General features: G+C 43.4%; 1 protein-coding gene across 3 annotated transcripts; it reads left to right on the plus strand.

The window, feature by feature from the left end:
- MYEF2 (myelin expression factor 2) lies at nucleotides 1-27,603 on the plus strand. Of its 3 annotated transcripts, XM_086958282.1 has the most exons (17): nucleotides 1-223; nucleotides 1,080-1,285; nucleotides 2,272-2,324; nucleotides 3,334-3,341; nucleotides 3,424-3,517; nucleotides 3,792-3,983; nucleotides 4,934-5,087; nucleotides 5,512-5,561; nucleotides 5,647-5,710; nucleotides 6,223-6,321; nucleotides 6,404-6,448; nucleotides 6,532-6,603; nucleotides 6,921-7,019; nucleotides 9,204-9,269; nucleotides 11,269-11,456; nucleotides 12,740-12,791; nucleotides 27,201-27,593. In XM_086958282.1, exons 1-17 carry the CDS (start codon nucleotides 72-74, stop codon nucleotides 27,362-27,364), a joined length of 1,758 nt encoding a protein of 585 aa, XP_086814408.1. In that variant the 5' UTR covers nucleotides 1-71; the 3' UTR covers nucleotides 27,365-27,593. The 3 variants fall into 3 exon arrangements, with proteins under 3 accessions (XP_086814408.1, XP_086814406.1, XP_086814407.1); XM_086958280.1 differs by lacking the exons at nucleotides 1-223; nucleotides 1,080-1,285; nucleotides 2,272-2,324; nucleotides 3,334-3,341 and adding an exon at nucleotides 6,675-6,791 and having other exon boundaries at nucleotides 3,378-3,517; nucleotides 6,529-6,603; nucleotides 27,201-27,603; XM_086958281.1 differs by lacking the exons at nucleotides 1-223; nucleotides 1,080-1,285; nucleotides 2,272-2,324; nucleotides 3,334-3,341 and adding an exon at nucleotides 6,675-6,791 and having other exon boundaries at nucleotides 3,378-3,517; nucleotides 27,201-27,603.

Raw genomic sequence — 27,603 nt, forward strand, 5'->3', positions numbered from 1 at the left:
TCTTTCCAACGGTGCAGACGGAGCGGCCTGTTTGCTGTGGAAGCCTTCGTGAGATCAAGGGGCACTTGAGAATGGAAGACATGGACCGGGACGAGGCGCAGGAAGCCGTTGAAGCACAGGGGGCCCAGGAAGAGGAGCCCCAGCAGGAGCACGGGAGCGAGGAGGTCAACAACTGTGACGACCAACGGGCGGAGGAGAACGGCGATTCCAATGGAGTTCAAGCGTACGGCCTACCTATTGTCTTTGAGATTGCCGGGCAAGCCGTGTTGGGTAGCCGCTAGGATTTCGCGGATAAGCTAGTAGTTCGAGTAAAAATAGACCCCACATAAGCGGCTGATTTGCCCTAAAGACCGGGTTACGTAAGAGTAGTAGGCCGTAAAAAACGTGTTGTCGAATTTTAGGCTGTGGTAGGGAATGGAGGGCTCCCTTGTGGGTGATGACCGTAGTCCGGTAGGGGCTTGTGCGGTCAACGCTATTCGGTTGATGCAGGGAGGGAAACGTCCGCACGTTTGTAATACTGGAAATGCTGTTTTTTTAAGGTAAGCTGTGACGACGTGTCCTGCTGGTTTGTAAATCTCGCAGACCCATATCACGTGCGATATTAGTCTAGTCAATTCGTTACAGTTGTGAGGCGTCGGTCTATATGGTAGTACTTTTGAACCGGATGGACAAACTTTGTGCCGTTGTGCATTATGCGCCGGTTATTGCAATACTACTTCCGGGGTTTTTATAATGGCGGTCCGGAAAGGTTCTTCAAAGCGACAAACTTAACGTATATCGGCTTCTTTCATTTTATGACTCTCAATTTGCGTATTCGCACTATGTTTCACAGGTTTACGGGAAGTTATTCTAATGGCATATCTATAAACCTAGATCAGCGAGGTTATAGCACTTTTGTATGATATAGTTTTGAGGGCATATATTTAGTTGGTAGTTTAATGTGAGACTAGACTTCTAAATCCTGTACTTTCTTCACCGTAAAGCATGACAGTATTTTATTTCGCTTTGTGATTAATATTCAAGTACATGTGCCTGCAACGAGATAAACCTAATTCTGTTATGGCTTTTTGTTTTACTAGCGAGTCTGAAGAGCAATTGAAAGAGAAGTCGGAACTGAAGGAAAAATCTACAGGATCTAGGAAAGGAAACCGGTTTCAGCCGTACCAAAAGGACCGAGGATCGGGCACTGGTGACCGGAAGGGACAGGGACGCAATAGAGTATTTATTAGTAACATCCCATATGACATGAAGTGGCAAGCAATTAAAGACATCATGAGAGACAAAGGTAACTTGCCCTAACCACGCCCACCTCTTTTTTTTATAGCTGAGGATTTTAAACTTTTTGCTTCCCCTTTTCCCTCGAGACAACCAGCATTGCTGAGGAGCAATGTTAAAGTTAGTGCTCTTCTGCGGACTACTGCTTACATAGATTGGCACATGCATGCCGCCATGCTTCCAAAATGGTTCCTTGTAGGTAATTTTTACTGGCAATTCAAATATCTAGTGTTTATGTATGCACAATGATGGATGTCTTTAAGACACTGTTTGTACCTCCTTGGTAGTACATTTGGCGTTGGAATTCAAGTTGTCTGCATAGCCCACTGTCAATACGCTCGGGTGATACCGAACTACAATTGCTTATTGCTGTTCTTTGTTCACACATTGCATAGCCTTGGCAGAATAATGACATTATAAAGTCCCACTTACTGGGTCATTATCAACGTTAAAAAACTGTATATTTTGTAAGGCAGGTCTGTGAGAAATTGTGCTTGGTGTATCTGTTGTAAGGTGACATGACTATTTGACTGGTTTTTATTACCGAATTTTAGAAAGTGTTGCCTCCTGTGAACATTTGGCTTGTAAATTTGTTTTTATATTGAAGGTAAACTTTTTTCAAGATTGAATTCATTCAGGTAGAAAGTCACCTTAAAACAGCTGTTGTGCTTGAGATGACACGTCAATGAAACGTGCTTTATAATTGTTTTAAATTGAGGATAAATGGCCGCTGATTTTTGTAATATTGCTCGTAGTGGCCGAAATATGATTTTGTAGTATGAATTGGGTTATAGTTGTGTATTGCTATTGAGTATGTGGCTGCTACGTTTTCGAATTTGGCTGAATTATGTAGCCATTGATTGACATTTGGTATGTTTTCATTGTTGGTGAAAAATAGGTTCTTTGTAGAGTTGTGCATTGGGCACAGTAAAGAAAGATGCTGGTGTTTTTAAATGCATTGTTTCTTGGTATTTTCCCTTTGTATGTCTTATGTAGTTGGTGAGGTTACATACGTGGAGCTCTTTAAGGATGCTGAAGGAAAATCAAGGGTAAGTGCCGTGGGCAATAACCTGTTTGAGGTTTTAAACTTCCTCAGCAGTTTTATTTTTGCATTATACCTGTACCAGTTTTGGAAAGTAAGTTTCATTTTACTTTTTGTGTATGGAAGATCTCGGATCCCTGCACTGATAAATAATTGGATGCTATTTCAAATTTAACTGGAGGGCAGAAGGCACTCTATTTTGCAAACTTTGTCCCCTTTCAGAAACCTAAACTAGGCGTTAGATCTTGTAATCTGAATTTGTTTTCTGGCTTTTCGACACTATACTGAATGGTCAATTTCAGGTAGTGCAATGTTGTACTTTTGGCATCCTCCAAGCAGTTTGCAGAGCTGCACACGATAGTGCTGTGGATCAATAGACCAGTCCTATTTTAAAATGAATTGGTGTTGTCAGGTTCTGCTGCTTTCCGACTTGGATGGACACATATATTTTGGAAGGGATTTAAGACCAATTTAACCTATTAATTATGCTATTTAAAACCACCCACCATAATTATTTGTGTGCTGAAACATAAAAAAACTCTATGAATGAACTATATTGTTTAGCTGTACAACACAGCCTATACAAAATGCCCACATGCCAGTGCTTTTGCTTCATGTGCATATTGTCAAATGGCACAGTATTTCTATGTCTATATAACACACAAATGCTACACTCCCCAGCACAGCTTTTTTTAAATTTTTTTTTATAAAAGTTAAACTAGTGTGCTGCTAAACTAGTGTGCTGCTCCTGCATCTTTGCACGCCAGTAAGCTGCCATCCAGGTTACCTGTGAACTGGATCCAGCAAACAAACGTGTTATGGAATGTTTACACTAAGAGGGCAGCCCATCTCTATATTGGCAGCTGTTTACATGCAGCTGCCTGCTTTAAGCAGGCAGGGTTAGCTTAATTAAATGGGTAGGCCTGTACGTTGTTGCAAGCTATTCTGTACGACGATATTCGCTTACTAATTTATTTTATTTCTTTACATGTATCTGAAAATATCCCTTGCTGTAGGGTTGTGGGTAAGTAACCAATATAAATTTATATTTATGTCTATTTACGTTTGTGCGTTCTATTGGATAATAATTTTTTTGTTTTGTACAGTGTGGTTGAGTTCAAAGATGCAGAATTTGTCAAGAAAGCAGTGGAAGTCATGGCCAAGCATGATCTTAGTGGAAGACCCTTGAACATTAAAGAGGTGAGGCTGTTGATTTTGTCAAGATACGCCACTACAGTAGGTTTTCTAAAGCTGTGCCCAATTATGCCTTTAACTGTCATTTTGATAGTTTATCACTCATTTTTTGCTCCATGTCCCACTTGAAAAAAGAGTACTACGAAGGAACATAACTCACCTAAACCAACTTCCCTTAGACGTTATCGGATTCTAGTAATAGGCACTCTTGATAAGACTTGTCACATTTGCAGTATTGTAGATATTTTCAACTGCCTGTTGGTGATTTCTCCCCCCCCAGGATTTTGAAGGGGAACATGCTCGCCGTGCTTTAAGCCGCAGTGGTGGTGGATTCTCAGCAGGACACAGTGCGGATGTCCGGCCCGGGATGATGAATTTACCTCCTAATATTGTGAATCATCCCAACATACCCCCAGAGATCATAAACTCGTTGCAAGCTGGTCGACTCGGGACCACTGTTTTTGTTGCAAATGTAAGTCATATATTATGTCCTCAAATGTCTCTTGTGTTAAAGAACCTGCATTCTTTACTCAAGTTTTGGAAATTGAACAGGTTGCACTGCTGTTAATGCGATCATGGTGCTGCTGAGTAAGATATTCTTTGTTGTGTTTTATACGTATAAATGTCCACTCCAAACACCCATGGTTCCTGACGTCATTTCTGCCGAAGGAAAGGGTTACTATTTACGAAACACACATTGCTGATGGGGTGTATTTAAAAAAAAAAAGTTTCTCCTGTCTTTGAGACATGCTGTGTTCGTGATATGGACTTGAAACCCCGCCCATGTTTTCAATTGGCTCTTGTGACTGCTTTGTAAATGCTTCATTGTTTGTTTGTTAGGTTGCTTTGCTTATTTGTCCCTTTTTTTCTACTCTTGTACCTGGTAACAAATAGTGGCAGTCCTTAGGGAGGTTACATTTCATTTGCACTTTGTTAGCACTCTTTAGTTAATGTCTTATTCGGCGTGGCTGCCATTGCAGGCACTACATCTACGCAATGCCGTAGCGCGGTTTTCAGTTTTCTGTTGTATTAGCGTGCAAGGTAACATTTTCAAGTGCAGCGCACCCCTTTTTCCGCTGATTGACTTTTGTGCCAATGGCTGCACAACATACGGTAATCGATAGTCAATATTCAGACAATATAGCTGCCGCATCATTTTTTTCCTATGTATTGCCTTGTGTAGCAACAGTGACCCCGCTTTAAACTCTGAAAGCGCAACATGTCTCCGTTGCTGCAAGTCAATAAATAGGGAAACACGGTCAAAACTGCATTTGTTTTCCACTTGCAAAGCCAAAAGCTTTGCGTTTAATTAATGCAAGACCTATTGCATTGTAAATCCCCCCACCTTCTAGATCACTCACACCAATAGGTTAGTTTGGGCAGCATTTTTTTATAGGGTCATATATATATTTTGTTTTTCAGCTCGATTTTAAAGTTGGATGGAAGAAACTGAAAGAGGTGTTTAGCATGGCAGGAACTGTGAAACGAGCAGATATAAAAGAAGACCAAGACGGCAAGAGTCGTGGAATGGGTACAGTCACTTTTGAACAATCGCTTGAAGCTGTTCAAGCAATCTGTATCCTTTTAAGTAACTGGTTCCCTTGATCAGTGAGTACTCCCAGTCTCACTTTAACTCTGGTGTGAGTGCTTGGATTGAAACTTGCTGGAAATAAATGCTGGGCCATCTGCTCTGATAAGCACATATCCACCAATTAAAGATGTGTATCTGAGGCCTTTCATTCTAATTATTTATTCACTTATTGACACTGTCTCCTGTTTGCTTTACTTTCACTTCCTTGTCTCTTTAATGGTGTCATACTTGTGCTGTCTCGATATGATCAGGGGCTGAGATTGTTCCTTTTTGAGGTGCCTCTCCATCCTAGGTGATTTACTAATTGAGTTGAATCAAGCCTTTTTTGTTTGGGTGTTGTGATGTGGTCAGACACCAAAAGCGCGTGTTCTAGTTGCTGTGGAGTTTCCCTTAACACTTTTTTTTTTAGCCATGTTCAATGGACAGTTCCTATTCGACAGACCAATGCATGTAAAAATGGTAAGTATCCTATGTTAAATGGCTTGTATATTCCAGCTGATTTACTGGAAACAAAGTTAATCTTGTACTGAACCATTTTCACTAGGATGATAAATCAATCCCCCAGGATGACTTCCGCATAGCTGATAGTAAAACGCCACAGTTGCCGCGTAAGTTGAAAATCTTTTTCTATAATTTGAGTATTTATGGTGAACAATCATGCTGGTAGAGTAGCTCCACCGTATACAAGCACTGGCTGCTAAAGACCAGAATTTGTAGCTTGCTGCTAATAACTTCATATCCTATAGTGAAACACTGGTTAGCTAACTTCATTTACATTTGGCTTTCTTGGCAACAAGTACGATAAATGAAGACTACTTCATGCTGTTGCAGTATTGATTTACTATTGGAACACTTGCTTTCTTACTTATTTCTCTGTTCTGTGTCTTTAAGAATAGCACAGCTGCAAATTTCTGACTATGATACTCGTACATGAAAATGCCCTTTATTTAGATGGACTAGATTGGATGAAAATCAAATTGTTTGCTTCTCCATAGCATGCCACTTGCATTTAATTTGTGTCCCACTGCAATTACATTTCCTTTTGATTCAATGATATTGCGAGTTGCTGACTTCAGAATTTTGGTCGGTTGTTGGTTTACAGAGATGCTATTTTTTTCAGGTGGCCTTGGGGGTATTGGCCTGGGTCTTGGACCAGGTGGGCAGCCTATAAATGCTCACATGGGTGCATCGAGTGGTATGGGAAATATGGGCCCTGGAGGTAAAGTAACATTTATGTTCAGTTTTATAGTTAACACAATAATAATCAAAGATAATTTATTTACTTTCGTTTACCCTTTAAGGAATGGGATCCCAAGGGTTTGGAGGAATGAACAGGATGGGAGGAGGTAAGATCATATTGCATTTTTTTTTCTTCAGTCGTTATTGTGCTTCACAAGTTCCTTAAGTGAGGGTTTCTTGTATTCAGCAGGAGTTGGTGGGTTTGGAGGAATGGAAGGAATGAATAACATGGGCGGATTTGGTGGAGTCAACAGAATGTCAGGTAAATAAAAAATAACACTATTGCCACTTTGTTCCCGTTCCCACTATAACATTTACTTCTCCATTGCATAGGAATGAGTGGTGTGGATGACTTCAGAGGGAATATGGGCATTGGCATGAGTGGAGGCATGACAAACAGCATGGGAGGAATGGGAACTGGCATGGGAGGCATGGCAAGCAGCATGGGAGGTAAGCTGGTCTGTTAAATAGCCAACGTCTGCATTTCTGGGCTTATGTAGTGTGCATATTAACTTTAGCTCGTGCCCGAAATGTTGGCCATGGTACATATTCTTATTTTCTTTTTGTTGTATTTAATAGATATGTATCGTGCTGGAATGGGGAATACTATGGATCGTGATTTCGCTCGTGGAGACATGACAATGAACCGTACATTTAACGATTCATTTGGGCAAATGGGTACGGGTACCAAATCACTTATTTCTAATGGCATGCAGTATGTTGGCAAATGGATGTTGATAGTTAATTGGACATTTATCTGCTTAAATATAGTCTGCAGTTGGCTTGGGCATCTGGAAGGGAGTTGTCCGTTTTATAAGGCATCAAGAGGACTGCCGACCTGAGGCAGGTGATGTAGCGTTATGTTCACTCGTCAGGAAACTTGGGTAGAAATGATAAATGGGACACTTGCTATTGTATTGGATATTTCAGTCTTCATTTTAAATGATCCCAGATGGGATTATGTGCATTGGTACTGTTAGTCATGTGGCCTTTTTATGACTTAATAAAATGGCTGTTTACATTTAGACCTGATGTCCGTGAAACTGAAGCAGGCTCCATTGTGCTATTTTTCGCGTGACTGCACAAAAAGCTCAAATGTAGCTTAACATGCACAATTTATACTTTCATTGTGGTCTGGTTGTATGCATATAGTCTGTGTAGTGCAAACATAGCCAAAATGCAGCTCTGTTCATAGTGACAAACTTGCGTAAAGTCAACAAGCAATTGGGGGGGGGGGGGGGATCGGAGATATGTATGTCTAATGCATTGTGATTTACTTTTCTGTGTAGGATGTATTTGTGGTGTAATTGTGACGTATGGGGAGCCCATGGAGTATGTCTCTTCCACCCTTAATCCAGGCACAAAAGTGTGAGGGCTTGTACAGAAATTCAGAAGCGCCGTCTTTTTTTTTAGCAATTTGTTCCCTGAGGGTTAATTTTGGGTCGGGGTTAATTTTTAGTGGCGTAGCATTCGTTGAATTCTGAGCGGTCGTGGCTGTTATTGAGCCAGATTGTCAAGTCATGCGGAGATGGTTAGCACACAAACATGGAGTTGATGATTGGTTAGCACACATAAACCTGGAGTTGATGATACACTGCGTTTTCAGTGATCTTGCCCATTCTCTGGTAGAGATGGTGGATTGGTAGATGGCATGGTCATTAAGATGTAGTGTAGATTTTTATTACGAAGGAGGTTCCCTGAGTGTAGGAGGCGTTGACCATGGCTAGTATGGGTTGGAGAATCCTGAGAACTTTGAAGGACTATGTTAAGACGTTGCTTTGAGGGAGTGGAGTACATCGGCCAGATCTGGGAGAGATGGTGTTTTGATGTGCTGTCTGATCTTATGTCAAATGAGGTTGATGGCCTCGCGTTGTGGATGAGAAATAGATGGGTCTAACATTAAGTTGATGCAGTGCTTGATTGATTGTTTTAGACAGCTTGCTTGATGCTGTTGGTTTAGTACTTTGCTTTGGCTATGAGCGATCTGTGTGGTCGAACTCCATTATCAAGAGGTCCTACGGAGAGCAGTTTCTTTCATTTTCTTTCCTATCTGGCGATGGCTTGTTAGCAAGTCTTTGGAGTACCAGAGTTGAATTCTTTGGCTTGCACCTAAGAAGGGAGTGGTTATTCTCACAGCTTTCTAATTGCTAGCTGTGCTTGTTTTAGACACCTTAAACAGTCCAAATACTGCCTACGAAAAGTGTTTTCCCAGAGCATGTTCTACTGCCATGGATTGATTGGGAGGGGCTAAACATAGGATGGCATTTTTTAGATTGGACAGCTGTTGGCGGTAAGGTACATGAAAGGTGTACGATGGGCAATAATGCAGAGGGGAAGTGGGCGGGGCAGACTGGAGGGCGAAGATGGAAGAATTGTTGATGCATGCAGTGAGTGAAAGTATAGGTGAAACAACGGCTGTTAAGAATGGAGGAATGAAACTTGTTTGTCGCTCCTATATTCGCTTAAGATTGGAGCAGTAATTGGAGAGAGGAGGGGTGGGCTCGGGTAGAGTTGGTCTTGGGCAGTAAGATGTCAATACCATAGTTCAGGTGGGGTAGTGTGCTTCACGAGGGTTTTAAGAGGGTACAATAGACTAAAAGTAGGGATGAACCCAGAATATGAACTGTACCAATCGCACAAATGTTTACTCTAGGTGAGGTTTTTTTGTCCTACTTATGTGCTGGTTTGTGTGCCAGGCAAATGTGTTTTTACATTCATTGTAACACATGCTTTATGTTGCATTTTACTTTTAATAGGGTGATGAATGAAACAAGTTGATGGCTCTGGCATAGTAACCAGAATTGTACTTTTATTACAAATGTCTGATAAATGGAACTAGTGTTTATATCCTTTTTTCCTCAGCTGGCGCTATGGTTGGAGGATTTGGAGGAATGACACCTGGCATGGGACCTGTAGCCTCTGGAATGAGTAAGCTAAAAAATTCTAAGACTGGAATTACCATTTCTTACTCAATCTTTTACTTACAGGTGTAAGCTTTCTCTAGCAAGTATTCTTAGTGACCTTTAGACTAGAATTCCCTGTCCCAGAACCTTTTTCTTAATGGAAGTATGTTCTGTTACCACTGCTCAGTGCTGCTTGGGATGCCTGCGGTAGTTTCTTGTTGGCTCCTTAGAACTGTAATCAAGTCAGGTTTTTGTGTACAACTCTTTACCTGACATTTTGGCTTTAGGTGTTTTTAAGTTGTGAAATTGAATGATTTACAAGAGGCCCTGGATTTAAAACCGCACTTATTTATATCTTGGGAAATTATCAACATATGGTGCAAGGATCAAAAGAAACAAAACCTCAGTTTCTTAATGTGAAATGCGCTTCAAATCAATTTACAGAAAATATTTGATCAGCACACATTGATCACAAGCAATCAGTTCCACCAAGTAAATTGGTTCGCAAATGTAGTCTTTTTTTTTTCTTCACGTAGCCAACACGTTTCGTCCTATTTAAAGACCTCTTCAGGGCTACAAAACATAGACCACATATAATATTTTAACACCTTGTTCAACATATATCTACAATTGAGTGTTTGACACACATACACATTAATACTTCTATTTACATATTGACACTGATATGTTTAGGAGCAGTCTGCTTGCTCTATTATATAGAACCTAATCGTGCATTATACGAGGCCATGAACTCTTTTTAGGCTTTACTCCACAAATCCTTATATTTAGCTAAAAATGATAGCTTATCTAATCGAGGTTCAAAACGGTTACATATTTCAAAACGGTTACATATATTCGAAATGTCAGGGCAGTATAGGAAACTTGTATTCAATTCGTGTCTTACTATTTAAACCATGTTATACAATTTCTTTGCATACATTTATATGGAATGGAAAGCTTGAGTAAAGAGGTCCAAGTAGACCAAAATTGTAACGTTTTATGCAATATCATTGGGAGATCAGCAGACTTTAGCAAAGTCCAACTCCTGACATTTAAGACAGTTAACTTAAACTTGTAACATTATATGGTTACCTCATCAATAAACTGTTTCATTTCATGAGTGTTCTCTTCTCTAAATGGGAAGACCTTGTGGTACTACTTGGAGTTATGCAAATATAATCGAACTTTTCGTTAGGACGAGAAGCATTGGCTACCTGTGGGGAAAAAACCAATAAAAGCATAAAGAAAAAGTAAATTTGTGAACCAATTTACTTTGTGTAAGTGGTGAAATTGACCTTCACTTACCCCACAAAATAAAGGTACTTGCACATGAATATGCATTGCCAATGTTCAACGTGCTCAAAGTAAATCTATAGTGCTACGTGTAATAGCCAATTAATCTTCTGTAAAGGCGATAATGCAGCTGTTAGAATTTTTTTACACAAGAAAGTGTAACCAGATATACGAGGATCCAATGTCAATAGGTTTCAGTGGTGAAGGAGTACGGTTGAAGCAAAGAACATTTGCAAGTGTAGTCCCTAAATTGTCCCATCTGATACAAGCTCCTATGTGTAACTTAATCTATTGCATGAACATAGTAGAAGTGGCATGAAGTGAGAAGTATGTAAGAAACGCATGAAATGGCAGTAAGACTTAACCATGTTCAAACATTTGGTGGATGTGCAATCTGTGGCCAATTCTAGCCCTGCACGTTGTTACCTATTGTCTTAATGCAGGGTTTGAGTACAACGTTTTTTGCTGGGCACGCTTTCCATTACGGCCTGAGTGCTGCATGCCATTGCTTCGCTTTAGGCTTTCCCCACTTTTACCTCTGAAATGTCAGTTTTGGCACTTACTGTACCTTCAATGTCTCCATCCTATGCTTGCATCATTTGTTCTTTCCACTCTATTGGAGGTAGCTTTCTGCATGATTAGGGGTGCCTGATACCCCCTCACCCCCAAGTATGTCTGACAATATTATTTTGTCATGTGTGACTGACTTATGATGATTTTTCTATTTGCAGGTGGTGGGATGGGTGCAATGAATAACATGGCAGTGGGCATGGGAATGGATCGAATGGGTTCCAATTTCGATCGAATGGGAGCTGGCCTAGATATGGATCGAGGATTTGGTGGATTTAATGCTAATCAGATGGGAGGTGGAAAAAGGGATCGAACTTTCACAAAAGGATGCCAAATATTTGTGCGAAATGTAAGTGGTGGTATTTTAAACTTGAATTTTTTTTATATTTAATATACATGGTTCATTACATATTCTTTCTCAAATCAAATTCTTTTATTCGGTTAAACAATTTGTTAACCATAAAGTACATGATTTTTAAGACATATTCATATAAAAAACACATTAATGTTATTACAGTATTATAATACAATTAAAAAGCCTAAAACATTAAGAAAAAAAGGGAAAATACACTTTCAATCAGCTACATGGTACAAAATTTCATGGATTTAAGTCTTCATTCCTTATTGCTTTACGAATTAAACATGATTTCAAATACATGGCTAAAGTCTTTGCCGCATATTGTGAATCTAGCTGTTGCAATGCTAGAAGCGCTGGTCGGCAGGTCCTCAGCCCCATCGCAACGCAACACAGGCAAAACCCAGCGTTTGCGTGATATGGCGTGGAAATGGCAGAAAAAGACTACATGCATAGTGGTTTGGGACGAGACCTTGTCGCATGGGCATTTCTCCAAGTCATGAGACCAGTTTAATGGGTTTGGGAAAGTTACCAATCGGAAAAACAAATTAAAACGGAACCTGGTTAGTAGGTATTTTTCGTGGTTGGACAAATAATAAGTGAGATAAGGCTGTATACCTGGTGACACTTGGACCATCATAATGTGAGCATTTGATTGCTTGGGTACTTCGCCGCTCAAACGAAGTTCCCTGAGATGGTGAAGACAGTGGCACTTAAGGGTTTTTCTGCTTAGCTCACTAATTAGTGATGGCTCTGTTACATATTGGTTAAGATCCAAATCTTTCAAAAAGTTAACAACATATGCCAACCATGGAATCTTTTTCCAGGAAGTCAGCCCCAAGCAATCCAAAATCAGGGCACGAGTGAGATGACATTCAGGCTTAGACCAGATACGGTGCCATAGTAGCATTGGTTGACATTTAATGTAATCAGCTAGGTAGTCAATCCCAAGCTCAATATGGCATCCGTATGTGGGGGCGCTCTGAGGGAGGGCCAACAGGTATTTTACAAGGCCGTTTTGGATTTTTTGAAGTTCAGCCGTGTTTACATAGCCCCATACACCGGCTCCGTATGTAGCAATGCTCTGGCATTTGGCTTGGTGGATTTTAAATAGTACGGGGGTGGATTTAATGCTAATCGGATGGGAGGTGGAAAAAGGATCGAACTTTCACAAAAGGATGCCAAATATTTGTGCGAAATGTAAGTGGTGGTATTTTAAACTTGAAAATGTTTTACATTTAATATACATGGTTCATTACATATTTTTTCTCTTCTAGCTTCCCTTTGATTTGACGTGGCCAAAACTGAAGGAAAGATTCAACCAGTGTGGTGAGTGAGCTCAATTTGGTTGTTGATACTAATGTCAGTTCATTGGGCGAGCCATGCAACAGCTGGAGTTGAATTTTGTTAGTGAACTGTTGTTTATTTAAAATAACACTACATTATGACCAAGTGACTGCTGAAGTTCTAGAGTAGGACAGCTTTAAAGGAGAGGAGTTACTTGAGGTAGTTTTTCTCTTCCGGGTCTCTAAATTGTAAATTTACTATCTACAGTTGAAAGTAACATTTGATTTTGAGATGTCAAATCTGTGAGCTGTACAGAAGGATTTGTACTTTGCTTATCATAGCTGGGGGCAGCTTAAAAATTGTGCAAAACGTCTGGGGCTTGTTTATAGTCTTACCTGACTACTGTTGTTTGCTTAGGTGAGCCTACCCGACCCCGTTCCATCGCGGCTGTGTGCCGTGTGTGTGGAGGGCGGGCGGCCATCTTACTTGGAGTCCTCTCCCCGGCTGAACCTGTGGCAGCGGTCTAGCTGGGGGAGTGACGCGCTCCTACAAATTCAGCCACCGGTCTTAGCACTGTGCGGTAAGAGTGGGCGGTGGCACAGCTCATTCGGATCCGCTTCTCCTGTGTACACGCTCGTGTGAATATTTTAACTATTTTAACCTCATTCTGGAACCAACAGTGATTGGGACTTTTTGTTTTTATTCTTTGCATCCTTTTGAACTCGCTCCTCGAGTCAGTCTGTATCATAGCTGGGGGCAGCTTAAAAATTGTGCAAAACGTCTGGGGCTTGTTTATAGTCTTACCTGACTACTGTTGTTTGCTTAGGTGAGCCTACCCGACCCCGTTCCATCGCGGCTGTGTGCCGTTTGTGTGGAGGGCGGGCGGCCATCTTACTTGGAGTCCTCTCCCCGGCTGAACCTGTGGCAGCGGTCTAGCTGGGGGAGTGACACACTCCTACAAATTTACCATGTCCTCTTGGACGCGTAGCGGCCACGCGTGGCGGGCGCGCCGAAGGTAAGCCAAAGGTCAGCCCGTCTGCGCCCGTGCCTCGGCCGTGACGGGCGCAGGACAGGGTGCCTTTCTGCCTCGGAATATGCCTAAGTCCATATGTCGGTACTCGAGGGAGCAGCTGCTGTCGCTGCGCTCGGCTTTGTGCCGGAATGCGGGGGAGGATGCGCGGATATGCCCCTGCCTCGACTCTTGCCCGACTTGTGGCTTTTGCTGCACGGTGACACTCTCCTCTCCCTCTCCCCAGGTGCCGGCCTCACATGTTTTCTCGGCTACCCTAGTTAATGCGCGCTCAATGTGCAAACATGCAGCTGATATCTACGAGCTGCTGTCAGGCGGCTCACTCGACTTCCTGTTTGTGACTGAATCCTGGCTCACGGCGTCCAGCGCTCCGGCTGTCGAGTTAGCTGTCCCCCGTGGCTATAAAATTCACAGTAAGGACAGAGCGCTGGGAAGAGGAGGCGGGGTTGCCATCATTCTGAGAGACTGACTTTTCATGCGGATCCCCCGATTATCTTGGATGGGGGCGAAGCTATGAATTCTGTGGTTCTCTCTCCGCATTTCACTTTAGGGGCCACCCTCATTTACCGGCCTCCTGGCCCGGTGGGATCATTCCTCTCGGGTCTGAGTGATCTTATCACCCCCCGAGCACTCGGATTCCCTAGTTTTTTACTGCTGGGCGATCTCAACATTCATGTTGAGGAGGCGGATCTGCCAGAGAGTAAAGGTCTGCGTGACGCTTTGGACTTGGCCCACCTGTCCCAGTGGGTCTCTTTACCCACGCACTCAGGTGGGCATACCCTGGATGTGATCTCCTCTAACTTTCCTCTCCAGGTTGAAGCCCCTGAACCTCTGACATGGTCCGACCACCAGCTGATTCGGTTTACTTGGCCATCCCTGGGACCTTCTACCGCGAGGGCTAATATACTTTGCACCAATAAAATCAATAACATTACTTTAGCGGCTACTTTGATTAAGAATCGCCCTACTTTGGGTAGTAACCTTACCACATCGGTATCATCCTTCAACGAATGGATGGTGTCGGGGATTTCAGTCTCGTCCAAAGGGAGGGGAGGCAGACTGCGCTCTTCCCCCTCTCAACCGTGGTTCTCCCCGGAGCTACGTTCCCTCAAATTGGCCTGTAAAAAACTTGAGCGTGATTGGCGTCAATCTTACTGCCCTTTGGCCAAGGAAACACTGCGAAAAGAACAGAGAACCTATTACGCCAGTATTAAAAAGGCAAAGGGCATCTATTACGCCAATCGGATCGCCAAAGCCAATAACAGCCGAGAGATCTTCTCAATTGTTAACAGCTTTCTGTCCCCTTGTGCGGAGGAGCGGACAGTTCCAGCTTCTAAAGATTGGTGTGAGAGTCTGTCTGGGTTTTTTGAGGACAAGATCGCGGCTATTCAGGCCAACTTTGCCGCTATTATTCCCTCAAATGCCTTAACACACCTTATTCCTCTGAGGGCTCCAGCGGCTTGGTTGACGGAGTTTGCCCCTCCTTCAACTACTGACACTCTTGCTGTGATTAAATCTCTGAAATCCGGGTCACCATCGGACCCTTGTCCAGCAAGAGTGTTAGCGGCTGTTGCCGACGTAGTTGTTCAGGAGGTATCACACTTAGTCGGCCTTTCATTTAAATCAGCCAGCCTGCCTTCTGAGTGGAAACAAGCCACACTTCTGCCCCTCCTTAAAAAGGCCGGTGCTGATCCGGCGGTTCTGACTAACTACCGTCCGATATCGCTGCTTCCTTCTTTGGCAAAAATTGGAGAGAAACTGGCCTTTCAGCAGCTTAACAAGTTTGTGGAAAGCTCCGGAGCTCTTCATGAGGCACAGTCCGGGTTCCGTGCTGCCTACAGCACGGAATCGGCTCTTGTGGAAATCTCGGAGGCGGTCAGAGAGTGTTTGGATGGTGGCGGCAGAGCGGCTCTAATTTTATTGGACCTCTCTGCCGCGTTTGACACGGTTCCCCACCAACGCCTCCTGACCAGGCTTGCCGACATTGGCATTGGAGGTCTTGCATTAGATTGGCTGAGCTCATTTCTGTCGGCTAGATCCCAACAGGTTTGGCTCCCCCCTTACTCTTCATCGGCTAGACCACTCGTGACAGGAGTCCCACAGGGCTCGACTTTGAGCCCTTTGCTCTTTAATATATATTTGACACCTTTGAACTAGCAGAACAACTGGGAGCCAAAGTTATAGCCTACGCGGACGACACGCAGTTGTTGTTTACCTGGCCTGGAGAGGCGCTGGACACTGAGCAGATTCAGAACTGTCTGTCCTCAGTCTTCAATTGGTTAGCGTCTGCTCAATTGAAGTGCAACGAGGACAAGACCGAAATCCTGCTCCATGGCCAGTTCCCCCCTGATTTTCGATCCCTACTGTGGCCGGTGGGCTTTCCTGCACCATGTGCCTCAAACACCTTGGCTAAAAACCTTGGGGTCTGGTTTGGGGAAGACCTTCGCTTTGAGGGGCACATCAAGAGGCTCACTGGTGGCTGCTTCGGGACTCTGAAGTCTTAGAAAATTTTTCCCTTATCTGCCTGCCTCGGCCTGCGAGTCAGTCGCGAGAGCTTTAATTCTCTCGCGCCTGGACTACACCAATGCCCTGTTCAGTGGCTCACCAGCCTATTTGATCGGGCGGCTCCAGATTATTCAAAACTCCACCGCCAGACTTTTGGGGAATATCTCCAGGCGGATCAGTGTTAGAAGTTATCTGGAGAGCCTGCATTGGCTGCCGGTACAGCATCGAATCACCTTTAAAATTCTGACTCTGGCCCATAATGCCATCAATGGGCGTGGCCCTGCCTATCTGATGAAACGTTTCACGCGGTACTTCCCTAACAGAGATTTACGCTCAGCAGCACAACATCTGCTGCTGGTCCCGCGCTTCCGGCGTGTCTGGCTGGGAGGCCACTCTGTGTCAGTAAAGGCCGCGCGCGCATGGAACGCCCTCCCTGCGGCTCTGCGTAGCATTGACGAATTCACTGCTTTTAAAAAAGCGCTGAAGACTCACCTGTTTAGAATAGCTGTCTAGTACGTTTGCTGGTCTATGCTCTGCGACTACTGTTCCCCTCTTTCCGCGCCAGGATACTCCGGAGTAATTGTGCGCGCTATAAAACCGCTTTATGTTATGTTATGCTTCTGTTCAATTTATGCGGATGGTCTCTAGAGAAACTGGGGTGCGTAGGTCTTGGATTAGTAGGGTAATCACTTGCGGAAAGCCTTTCAATTGCACCTGACCAGTGCAGAAATCATTGATTACATTTTGCTTCTTGCCTGTCAAATGAGTGTATGGAGTGCAGTCCAGAATAAATGGTTTCTCTGTAGCTACTGAAACTTAGAGACAAATACCAGAGGAGCTGGCATCCGGCTTTAAGAAGAGATGGGGGCGGCAGCTGGTCAGGTCACAGCTCTCCAGTTTGGAAGGATGCAGCCAAAAAATGTGATCCCTGCTAACTTGCTTATCCGTTCCCAATAACCAATCTTCAATCTATGATTAGCTGCATGTGTTTGTATCTATATATAATGGACTAGTGGCTGTCGCCAGTAGGTAGTTAGGACGTAGTTTCCATATAAAAACATTTTTAGTTTTGCTAATAACTCCCGCCTCCCAACATGTTGAAGCTCCGATAGCCTTTACTGTACTTTCTCCTTCAAGGAAATTCAATGAGTGACGTTTAGTGGAGCCAATGGGCAAACTGTTGACATTTATTAGGCAACCTAAGCGGGCGTCACTGTAAACTGTTTTTAGGACCCGTCCGTAAACACATGGCCCACATGTTATGGAATAACCTACCCGCATTCGCTTCACAAGGCCGTTCTTTACTCCGGAAGTGATGGCCCAGCCACATGTGAGCCGGTATCCTGTCAGTTGAATCTTCCCCTCTAGCTCACAAAAGTGAGTGTGTTAACCTGAAATGGGGAGAAATACTTGTGTTCACTCACACCCTGAGCTCCACGCCTGCAGACTAGGAGAGCTCTAGTACCCCAGGAGTTGGGAATGAGCACGCGGCAGTTTGGTGTCAGGATTACAATTAGGACAAGGATTTCAGTCGGAAGTTTTTCTAAGGAGAATGACAGACTGACCGACCTAAAATCGTATGCACCTAAATGCTGTTTCTGCTGCCAGGCTGCAGACCGTGCAACCCGCTTAAAATCTATCATATTAGCACAAAAAATAGACAGCCTTTTTAATATTTCGAGGCTCTGAATGCGTCCGTTCCGTCTGTAATGCAACTGGTTCTCATGTAAAGCTCTCTAATACCTTCGGGTTAAGTTCGCGCAATATTAAACTGCAAAATGTCTCAGAACCGATCAGAAGTAACACGGATATTGGCAAATTAGCATATCTGCCCCCTCACAAGGTGCCACTGCGGGTCATGTGATTTCGGCTCCCTTCTCATGGTACCGGGTGAGGAGACTAAATCACACCGGGGTAACATTACAGGCCCCAAAAGGAGTGGGAACGTTGTAAAAAAATTCTGCAAGGATTACTACTAGCTGGAAAATGTTAACCCTACAGGATAGTATCAAATTGTAGCGATTACGCATGATAAACCAGCAGGATGCCTTGGAGATTCGATTGCCCGCCTCTGAAACATGCGGTGATCTGCAGTTTCCATGTTAGAACCCCAGCAAAGTTATTGCAGCCGTCCTTCCTACTGGCGAGAGGCAAAATGATACCACTATATTCTGTCATATTGAGTTAATTGCAGGGCTTAGTAGCTCTGTTAGACACGTTGTGGTAACGGGAAATTTACAAATGCTCTAGTTAGTTATTAAAAGCATCCACATACAGCAAGAGTGCAAAACGGCACTCCATTACGCTTTCCAGTGTTTCAAGCTGTATTCTGTTTTTTAACGGTTCCTTTGCGTCCTGTTTTTTTTTATTAAATAAAATGTTATGTATGTAAAATGGGGAAAAAGAAAAATGCTCAAACTATATAAATAAACAGGTCTATTCTAACCAAGTTCCGTTCCTGTGCGAATGGTGCAACGCATTCCCAGGAGCAAGCATGCATGAAATCACATTTGTATTCACACCCCACTGGACAGCAACATCTGTGTACTAGCCCACAGTCCTTCACAAACATGCCAAATATCAGCAGTTCCACTACCACACTATGTACGTCCATCACTGTTCGGTACAGAGTCATTGTCCTTTACAATTCCAATAGCTTAAACTTGTGTAAATGGAAGACCTATTGCATTGCAAATGCTTGTTTATCTTGGCTCTTATTTGTGGAGAGTCCGGATTCACAGCAAAAATAGAACACTTAAGTGTGGTCTCCTGTACTTAAAATTATATGGCATTTTTTCCTCACTCCTTTTTCCCTGCCAAGCACTTTCCATTCAATTTCAGCAGCACATTATACGAGGTCTCCCACTAGTAACTTTTTTCGCACTTGCTCATATAAAACAAGCATTGGCATAGCCAATAGGTCTCAACTTTAGGGCCTTATAAGTGGTTAGTCATGCAGCACATTATCCTGGGTGCCCTGCCGCTTTGTAGAAGTTACGATCAGTCACGGTGTTGGATGGCTGATAGATCAAAGGAAACACAGACAACGGGAGGGGGCTGGAGCATGGTGGGAAGTGGGCTGGAGCATGGTGGGAAGTGGGCTGGAGCATAGTGAACAGGGCGGGAGAGGGGCAGGAGCAGAGCAAAGTGAATCGGGAAATTAGGAAACCAATACTGCGTTTAGGTACACCTGTCATAAACTGCACAATGCTTAGAAGTTCTCAAACTATTTGATTTGAAACCTCGGCTCAATGACAGCTGCTGTTAAACGAATCTGATGTTGAGTAATCTTTTTGTCTTTGCACCGTCCGACGTGGCATCGGGAGACAGTTGACACAGACCCTCATTGCAGACACTTTACATCTTCCACATACATTTTGGACTGCAGATGACTGGTGGTGCCGTATCTAAGTAACAGCAAGAGCTTTGAAAACTCTCGAAACAACACGGGGAAGCTTTTGAAGTCTGCACAAGAAAACTTAGCCCCTTCAGCATGAGATAGTCGAAGTCTGTGGGTTAATGCACCTGCTGTGACAAAGTGAACAGCTGACAAGTATGCGCACCATGAACCAAATAATTAACTTACCCAAAAGAGCTACTCTATTATGGTCAGCAAAATAAGATCAGTCGGAATACTGTGAAATTCAGATCACGCAAAAGCAGGTCTATAAATGCGAAATAGAGCTAAAGCTCATTAACAAAAGCCCCCACCCCTTCCACGGTGATGCACTAACATTGGGGCACTCTGTAACCAACTCTGTACGTGCTTAAAAGGCAAACACATTTGTTGTGGCCAGACCACACACACCGGTAAGCCACTTTCATTTTAGTGTGAACAGCATGACACTGTACCCTGATATGTAAATATCAAAGCACGTTTGAATGAAAAAGAAAGATAGAGTACTAGTTACACTATGTATAACTGGCCTCCGAATGATCGGAAGTCTAACACACAATTGAGAACATTTCTAGAGGTCCATTAACACGAGATGGTTCTATGGTTTTACCAGTCCAAAAGCAGGAACAGCACTACTTTTCTGTTCCTGAACTTAGTTTAACATTTCAATGCATTCTGACAGTTGTAGTCTTAATTTTAATAGAACCAGTTGAACCAACACACCTGATAATGATATGTAAAAGCAAAAGTACATCAGTGGTGCTCAGTTGACATAACATCTGGTCACAACAACTAAAATGGCACAACGGGCGAGTTGTAGTCTCGGACTTCCAGGCAGTGTAAGGCGGGACAACAGGATTTGCTACGGCCAATCAGAGATCGGGAGAGGGAGTCATTCTGAGTCTGATTGGATGCAGGTGCAGGGTTTATGCTGATTGGAGCTCTTCTATCGGGAAGTGAATTTATCCCGCCCCAGACTACTGTGGAGCCTGCCCAAGCCCGCGCATCACTCGGCTGTTTCAATTAAATATAGGTGCCAAGCAAGAAACATCCCGTTTTGAACGTAGGACGTGAAAGGTTTTGGTATGAAAGCCAATTGTCTTTTTTAGTAAGGAATGATCTTTGCTCATTTAGATTTTCGGAATAGGTCAGCGTAGTAAGCCGTATATTAATACGATTTCCATGCACCATGGACGACACTGGAGAAAACAAGCATGAAAAAACCCCAAAAAACTAGATTGGCGACGCGCCGCAAGTGCTACCTTGCTGGCGATCAGCTCGCTATAATGCACACGCTCTTGTACGCGTTCTAGCAAGCTTATCGCCGGCAAAGTAGCATTTCTCAAAGCCCTACTAAATGTCTCTGCAGAGAACAGTGCATGCGCTGGCTCAGGCCGAGACCTAAAAAGGGCACCCGGCTATAGTTCGAATTTTTGATGTTGTCCCCGCCCCATAATCAGTCTGCAGCAACTGCAGTGATGTTCCTGTTGAGACCTACTAACCCTTATTGCTCTGATCTATACAGTTGTCACCTGCCACGTTTCCTGGGCTTGCAGTAGGCCCGGCTGGCTGGTGGGGGGGGTGGGGGGGGAGTGGAGAAGGAACCCAGAACCGGCAGCGATTCAGTTGTCCCTTGACCACTATGGCTGTTGCCCCAGTCAACAAGACTTGATATTGACATCCGTGAAAACTTAAGTCCGAATCTATTTGCAGATTTTTTGCTGCTTGCTAGGAAGTGGAGAAAGCAGTTGTAAATGTACGGTTAAGTTGATTTACTGTTGTGTCCGGGGACACTCCTTGTTCCAGTTTGCTCATTATATAAAATTACCCAAGCTATTTGATTAAGCACATTTGACGTGGTGGCAAATAATGTTGCATTCCCTTAAATGTAAGCAGCATAATCCCAAATATATGAAAGAGCTCCCTGTCAAAATGTGCGATGCATGTATACTTGTGTCCATCTTGTAACCAGAGCTGTCCTTTGCTGAGAACGCCCTAGGCAGTGAGAAATTAGGTGCCCTTGCTGATAATGAATACAATGAGTCAGCGGAGGGCCCCTTGTGCAGGTAATGGTATCTCCAAACCTCACCAGACCCCCACCCCACACCTCATTTCGCTCAAAGCTTAGCTTCCTCACAGTAAGGTTGGTGTCGGCAGGGGTGAGCAGGAGAAAGGAGGGGGCTAATGGGGTGTGAAAAGCATCGCCAACGTCATAATGAACCACTTTAAACTGTCAAATCTGACAGATTAGGACTTTTGGACACTGACGCAAAACTGCTGAATTAAGGTGCGGGGTGCTACTACAGCTCCTTGTGTCTCAGAAATTGGTGTCGTAGCTCCGCCACCGCTAATATTCAGTAGGCCTTATGTTACAGGCAATGCTTGGGATGCAGCCCTGCTCGGTGGCCAGCTTGGAACCCCTCGGGGCCTTTGACTCAGTCAACTGGACATTTATGAAACCAGCGTTGGGCAGAGGTGAATTGGGAGCAGATTACTTGAAGTGGGTGACGTTGCTATGCACAAACAGCAGGGTGGTTAGCAGAGAAGAGGACTGGACAGGGGTGCCCCTCAACTGATATTCGCCATTGTTATTGTGCAACTCACTAGCCAAACGTATACCCCTCCGACTCAAAGATGCTGGGAACCTGATGTGAGGTAAACTGTAGGTTATCTTGTGTTGTGCGGATGAGCTATTGCTGACATCGAGAAATCCCATGGACGTGTGGGGTGTATTACATGACACCGTAATAAAGGTCTGGTCCCACTTGGGATTCCTGTTCAACGCAGATACGTTGGTTCTTTATCCTATCCTGATGACCGAACCCACAGAGATGTACTTGGCCAATACCTGTCAAGTATCGGGGGGATCTACCTGAGCTCAGAAGTGTCCTATGATATAAGACCTATGCCTCCAATGTGAACTGCTAGAAAAGATTGTGCGAAAATTGCTGCGATTCCTGAGGGGATGAATAGCCATGAGCAAGACGATGCTTCCCGGGTGCTCTGTGTACTACAGCACATGCCAATGTGTATGTGATGGGGGAGGATTACAGGCTCCGAATTTTACTACGCATGCTTTCAATTAGCATGCCGTTACTTCGCATATGCCATCACTTCGCAGGAGAAGAGTGGATCTATGGTTGAAGGTGAAGAGAGGGACCACGGGCAGAGAAGTCAGTGTGGCAGTGTACTTAGGGTAGTGTTGTAGGGCGGTAGTGTTTTAGGGTAGTTGTAGTGTAGGGGTTAGTGTTATAGCTTTTAGGATAGTGTTGTAGTGTAGGGCAGTGTTTCCCAAACTTTTGACTCCAGAGGGCCCCCACTGAGTCACCACTGGAAGCCAGGGACCCCCAAGCAATTTGTAGGATTTAAATTTCAAACATTAAAACAGTAATAGGAAAAAATAACACGTGTGCACACAAAACAAATACTCAAATTACTAATGATGTTAGGTGCATATTTACAAGCCCCGATCACCATGAGAACATCACTTTTTGTGACGTTCCCATGGTGATAGGGACCTCGCCATATTTACAAGGCAGCATTAAGTTACTTAACATGGCATAACGGTGCCTTGTAAATTAGACCCCCTTTCACCCAATGCTTAGCGTGAAAGGGTGCGCAGTGGGTGTTGCGGTGGGAGTTTCCCCTGAAACACCCATCGATTTTGATGCTGCCTCCTATTTACAAGGGCAGCGTAAATGGGAGGCAACTCCAAAATTAAGACCAGGGAAAACCTGGTCTTAACTTGGCGAAACAAGGAGAAATGCTTTATTTCTCCTTGTATTTGCAAAACGCATTGGTTTGTTTATGTTCAGGAAGGTGACCATTCCTGCACATCGCCAATCTTTAAAAAAAAGATTTTGTAACTTCCATGTGTACTGCATTAAGCAGCACACATAGAAGTGACAAAATGACATTTCAAGATTGTTTATGTACAGGAAGGTCCCCCTTCCTGCACATAAACAATCTTGCCCTGTTATATTTAGCGCCAGTGCAGGGGAAACGCAGGCTTGCATTATATTCTTGTAAATATGGTGCAGCTCTGCGTTTCTGAAGTGGCCGAGTGTGTTAAGCCAAGGAGGCTAACACTCCACCACTTCTGTTGTATTTTATATTGAAAGAATTTGCAAGAAAACAAGAAGTTAATGGGAAGGTTGGTGCTGCATCTCCTGGACTAACTTTTCAATGGTTGGTTTTATTTTGCAGTACGAGGCTCCTGCCAGGGCCAGACTAGAAACCAAAAGCTGCACTGGCAAATGTTTTCAGACCAGTCCCCATACACTGCACACCAAGTGCAGTGAGTGGGCCTGACCACTACAAAGGAGATTTTAGGAGGCTACCCCCCCCCCCCCCCTCCCCAAAAAATTTTTTTAGGAAACAATGGTGCAGTCTACAACACATTTATCATTATATTTTGAATTGTATTAGCTTTATAAAGAACAGTAAATGAAGACCTGACTGCACCAGAATACGACAATCTTTGTTGGGGTTCAATGCTTTCCTCACTATCACCCTGCAACAATGCCTCATCTCTCCATAGCCCCTTTGTCACATGTATTTCATTTGTCTTATAGCATCTCTCATACCATTGTAGGATGTCAGAGCACTTTAAATCTCACACATATATAGACAGTAAATCATACATGTAAATCAGTGTATAGAAAATGTTACAGAAGGCAAAGGGGACTACAAGATGTAGGGTTCACAGGCTATCCATACTGGTAGGCATTTTTAAAGAGTGCTTGGTCTGGAGAAGCACAAACTCAGGATTCAGAACATAACACAGTGGCTAGCATTGACTTTAACAATAACAATGTATTTCCACCCAAATAAACCTTTTTAGCAGCATCAGGATAATGAAAGAGTGGGAAAAACAGAAGTCACTAACTGTACCTTGCAGTTTGCAAGCAGCTGTTTGACAGTTTATAGGTCACTGCTAGATTACGATTCTCACTTGTGAACGGCACAGTAACAAAATAATCTGAAAAAATCAGTAACACACTGGCCCATGTGTAAAAAATACTGTTTTATAAATGCATGGTACATGTTTTTTGCAGTAGGCATATTAACCCTCTGTGCCAGGGCCGTTTCTAGGTGTTTTGCCGCCCTAGGCGAGGATTGAAAAATGCCGCCCTCTCCCGTGTCCAGGTTTTTATGCTTTTAAAGTTATAGCAAAAGCACAGAACAGTATTGCGACATGTCTGGGAAGAGTCACAGCATTTGCCTCCCTGGGCACATCCTGTTCTTGTGCTCTGCTCTGGTCAGGGATTCGTGTATAAAACAGCTGCAATTTGAACCCAAGACACGTGTTTACCAAGTTAAGCCCCAGGGCTAAGAATCACTACAAGGCTTGAAGGGGGGCAGTGAGAGCATGGGGTGAAGTTGACCTAAATATGTACCAAATGCTCAAACACTTGTTAAACACAAATAAAGGACCATCAAATATAAACGGTATGTAACTGACATTAACTCCAAATTGTTTCATACAGAAGTCCTAGCTGGGGCGCGAAATCAGATTAGGTATGTCTGCTTCCTTTGGATCGGGCAGGTGCATTTTGAAGATCTGTCCACTTCAGCTGGCCCCCACTCCAAAATAGCGCCTGTGAGGATTACAGCTTTGAGCTGTCTGTGCCAGGGTGGGAGTGAGCCCTACTGTAATTTTCTGAGCACCTTCGGAGTCGCGTGGAAGGGCCTAAAGCGAGGCCAGATTTGTACCCAATGCAATTTAACTTTTTGCAGTTTTTATTTATTTATTTTATTTACGCGACTTTTATAGCGCAACAAATACCCGAAGGTGTCTCGGCTTTAAAGGAAACATTGACCCAAAGGTATCGGAGCGCTTTACATGAGCGCCACCTATGTTACACAATGACACATTCATTTTTGGTTGGCACTGGGAGGTTAAGTGATTTGCCCAGAATCGCAGGATGTTCAGCCGACGCGGAGGCTCGAACCTTTTTCCCAACTCCCATGTTGGCATTTCTGGCCCTTACCCCACATCCTCTCCTTGGCACCAGGAGCAGATCAAAAAAGGGGGAGACGTTGATCCAAAAATAAACGGTTGATCAGAAACACATTTTCACGACAACACCATTAAAAATAAAATTTCTGGTTGAAATAAACTTCATATTGTTTACCACAGAAGCCCTAGGCGGCTCTATGAAATGAAGCTAGTCTCTAGTGCTTTCTCAGGACCGGGCACGCCCTACTTCTGCATAGTTGCACGTGCTACATTAGATAAGGCAAAGCTGCCACTGGACAACACTCCTCTCCAGCAGGGATATTATTCACTGTTATCTTCTTGACACTTTTATTGTTTTTTGTAATCTACTAATTAAACATTATACTTTGTAGTGCTTTTAACTGTTAATGTTAAGGGGAATTTATTGAGCGCACTGTCACCATGAGTTTCCTGGCGCTGATAGGACACTGAGGCTGTGCGAGAAGTTTAGTGGGGGTGTGAAGTGCTGCCTGCGGGCCCCCTGGAAATGTCAGGGACCCCTGGGGGTCTGCGGACCACAGTTTGGGAAACACTGGTGTAGGGGGTAGTGTTTCAGTGTTTGGGGTAGTGTATTAGGGTTTAGGGTAGTGATGTGGTGTAGTGTTAGGGTTTTGGGAAGTTTAGCGGGCGTGGAGGGTAGTGTTGTGTAGGGAAAAAATGAGAATCTTCATGCGTAGTAAAATCCTGTGAAGTAATGTACTGCTAAGTAATGGCAATTTAATGGTTTTAAATGATGTTGCGACGTAATGGCATGTGTAATAAACTGCTAAGTAAAGGAATTTGTGAAGTAAATACTTCATAGAAAAGGCATGCTAAGTAATAGCATATTAAGTAACGTCATACATTCGCCCCATGACCTATATCTATATATGATGGACATGCCCTACTGTTAGAGCTTTCTGCGGCATGGTGATCTAGTTGCTTTACTCGGCCCGACGCATACTTTAGCCCTCCACTGATGCATAATTCCAGTGGCCTTTTTTATAGCGTTGTAATGTCAGCCTTCCGAAAGCTGATCTACACACTTTTCCTTATAGTTAGATCATGAAATAGTTTTGAATTGGTCCAAATTTACGAGCGTTTGTATTTTTTAACGTTTGCCAATTTAAATTTCATTAAGGACTGTTCTCCTTTTGCCAAAAGTGCATTTTCACTTATTCTAACTTTGTTCACTGTGACTGCAGAGGGGGTGCCCTTTCGTGCAAAGATATCTAATATGGTTCCATTTAAAAACATATCAGATCTGCCTCTCCAGGATCGCAAGCAAAACTGGCATCCACCGTTACTCAGTTTTACCAGTGGAGGTGGGATGCTGTTGACGTTTACAAAAGAATGTCTATTCTAAAAATGCAGGTGTTAACATATGAATGGAGGACGCAAAAAATGTGTCTCCAGTCCACCGCACCTTTCTTACATGGGCGCACATGCAGTTTGATAGCATTTGCATGCTTTTGAGTATCACTAAGTTACATTTTGAAATGTTTGGTCTTTTCTTGATCGTTGTTCTTTGACTTTCAGGTCATGTGATGTTTGCAGAAGTAAAAATGGAGAATGGAAAATCCAAAGGTTGTGGAACAGTCAGATTTGATTCACCAGAAACCGCTGAAAAGGCATGTAGGATAATGAACGGCATAAAGATCAATGGCAGAGAGATTGATGTGCGCATGGATCGAAATGCATAATCATCAATTTAATTTCTAAGAACATTCCTATTTGTTTAGCATTTTTCCTAGTAAATCATTTTAGTAAGTGTATGCTTTGAGCTGTAACTCAAGTCCCACCAGCCTCTCAACAGTATATAGTTTTATATACTGTAATTTGTTTATCTTACTAAGTTTGGTTTTTAAGACGGCGTCCCTGTGGTCATTCAGTTTATATGAATGGATATACTGTTTTTAATAAAAGTCATTTCTCACTGTTA

The sequence above is a fragment of the Lissotriton vulgaris genome, chromosome 2_1, assembly GCF_964263255.1.
Source record: "Lissotriton vulgaris chromosome 2_1, aLisVul1.2, whole genome shotgun sequence".
Lineage (NCBI taxonomy): Eukaryota > Metazoa > Chordata > Amphibia > Caudata > Salamandridae > Lissotriton > Lissotriton vulgaris.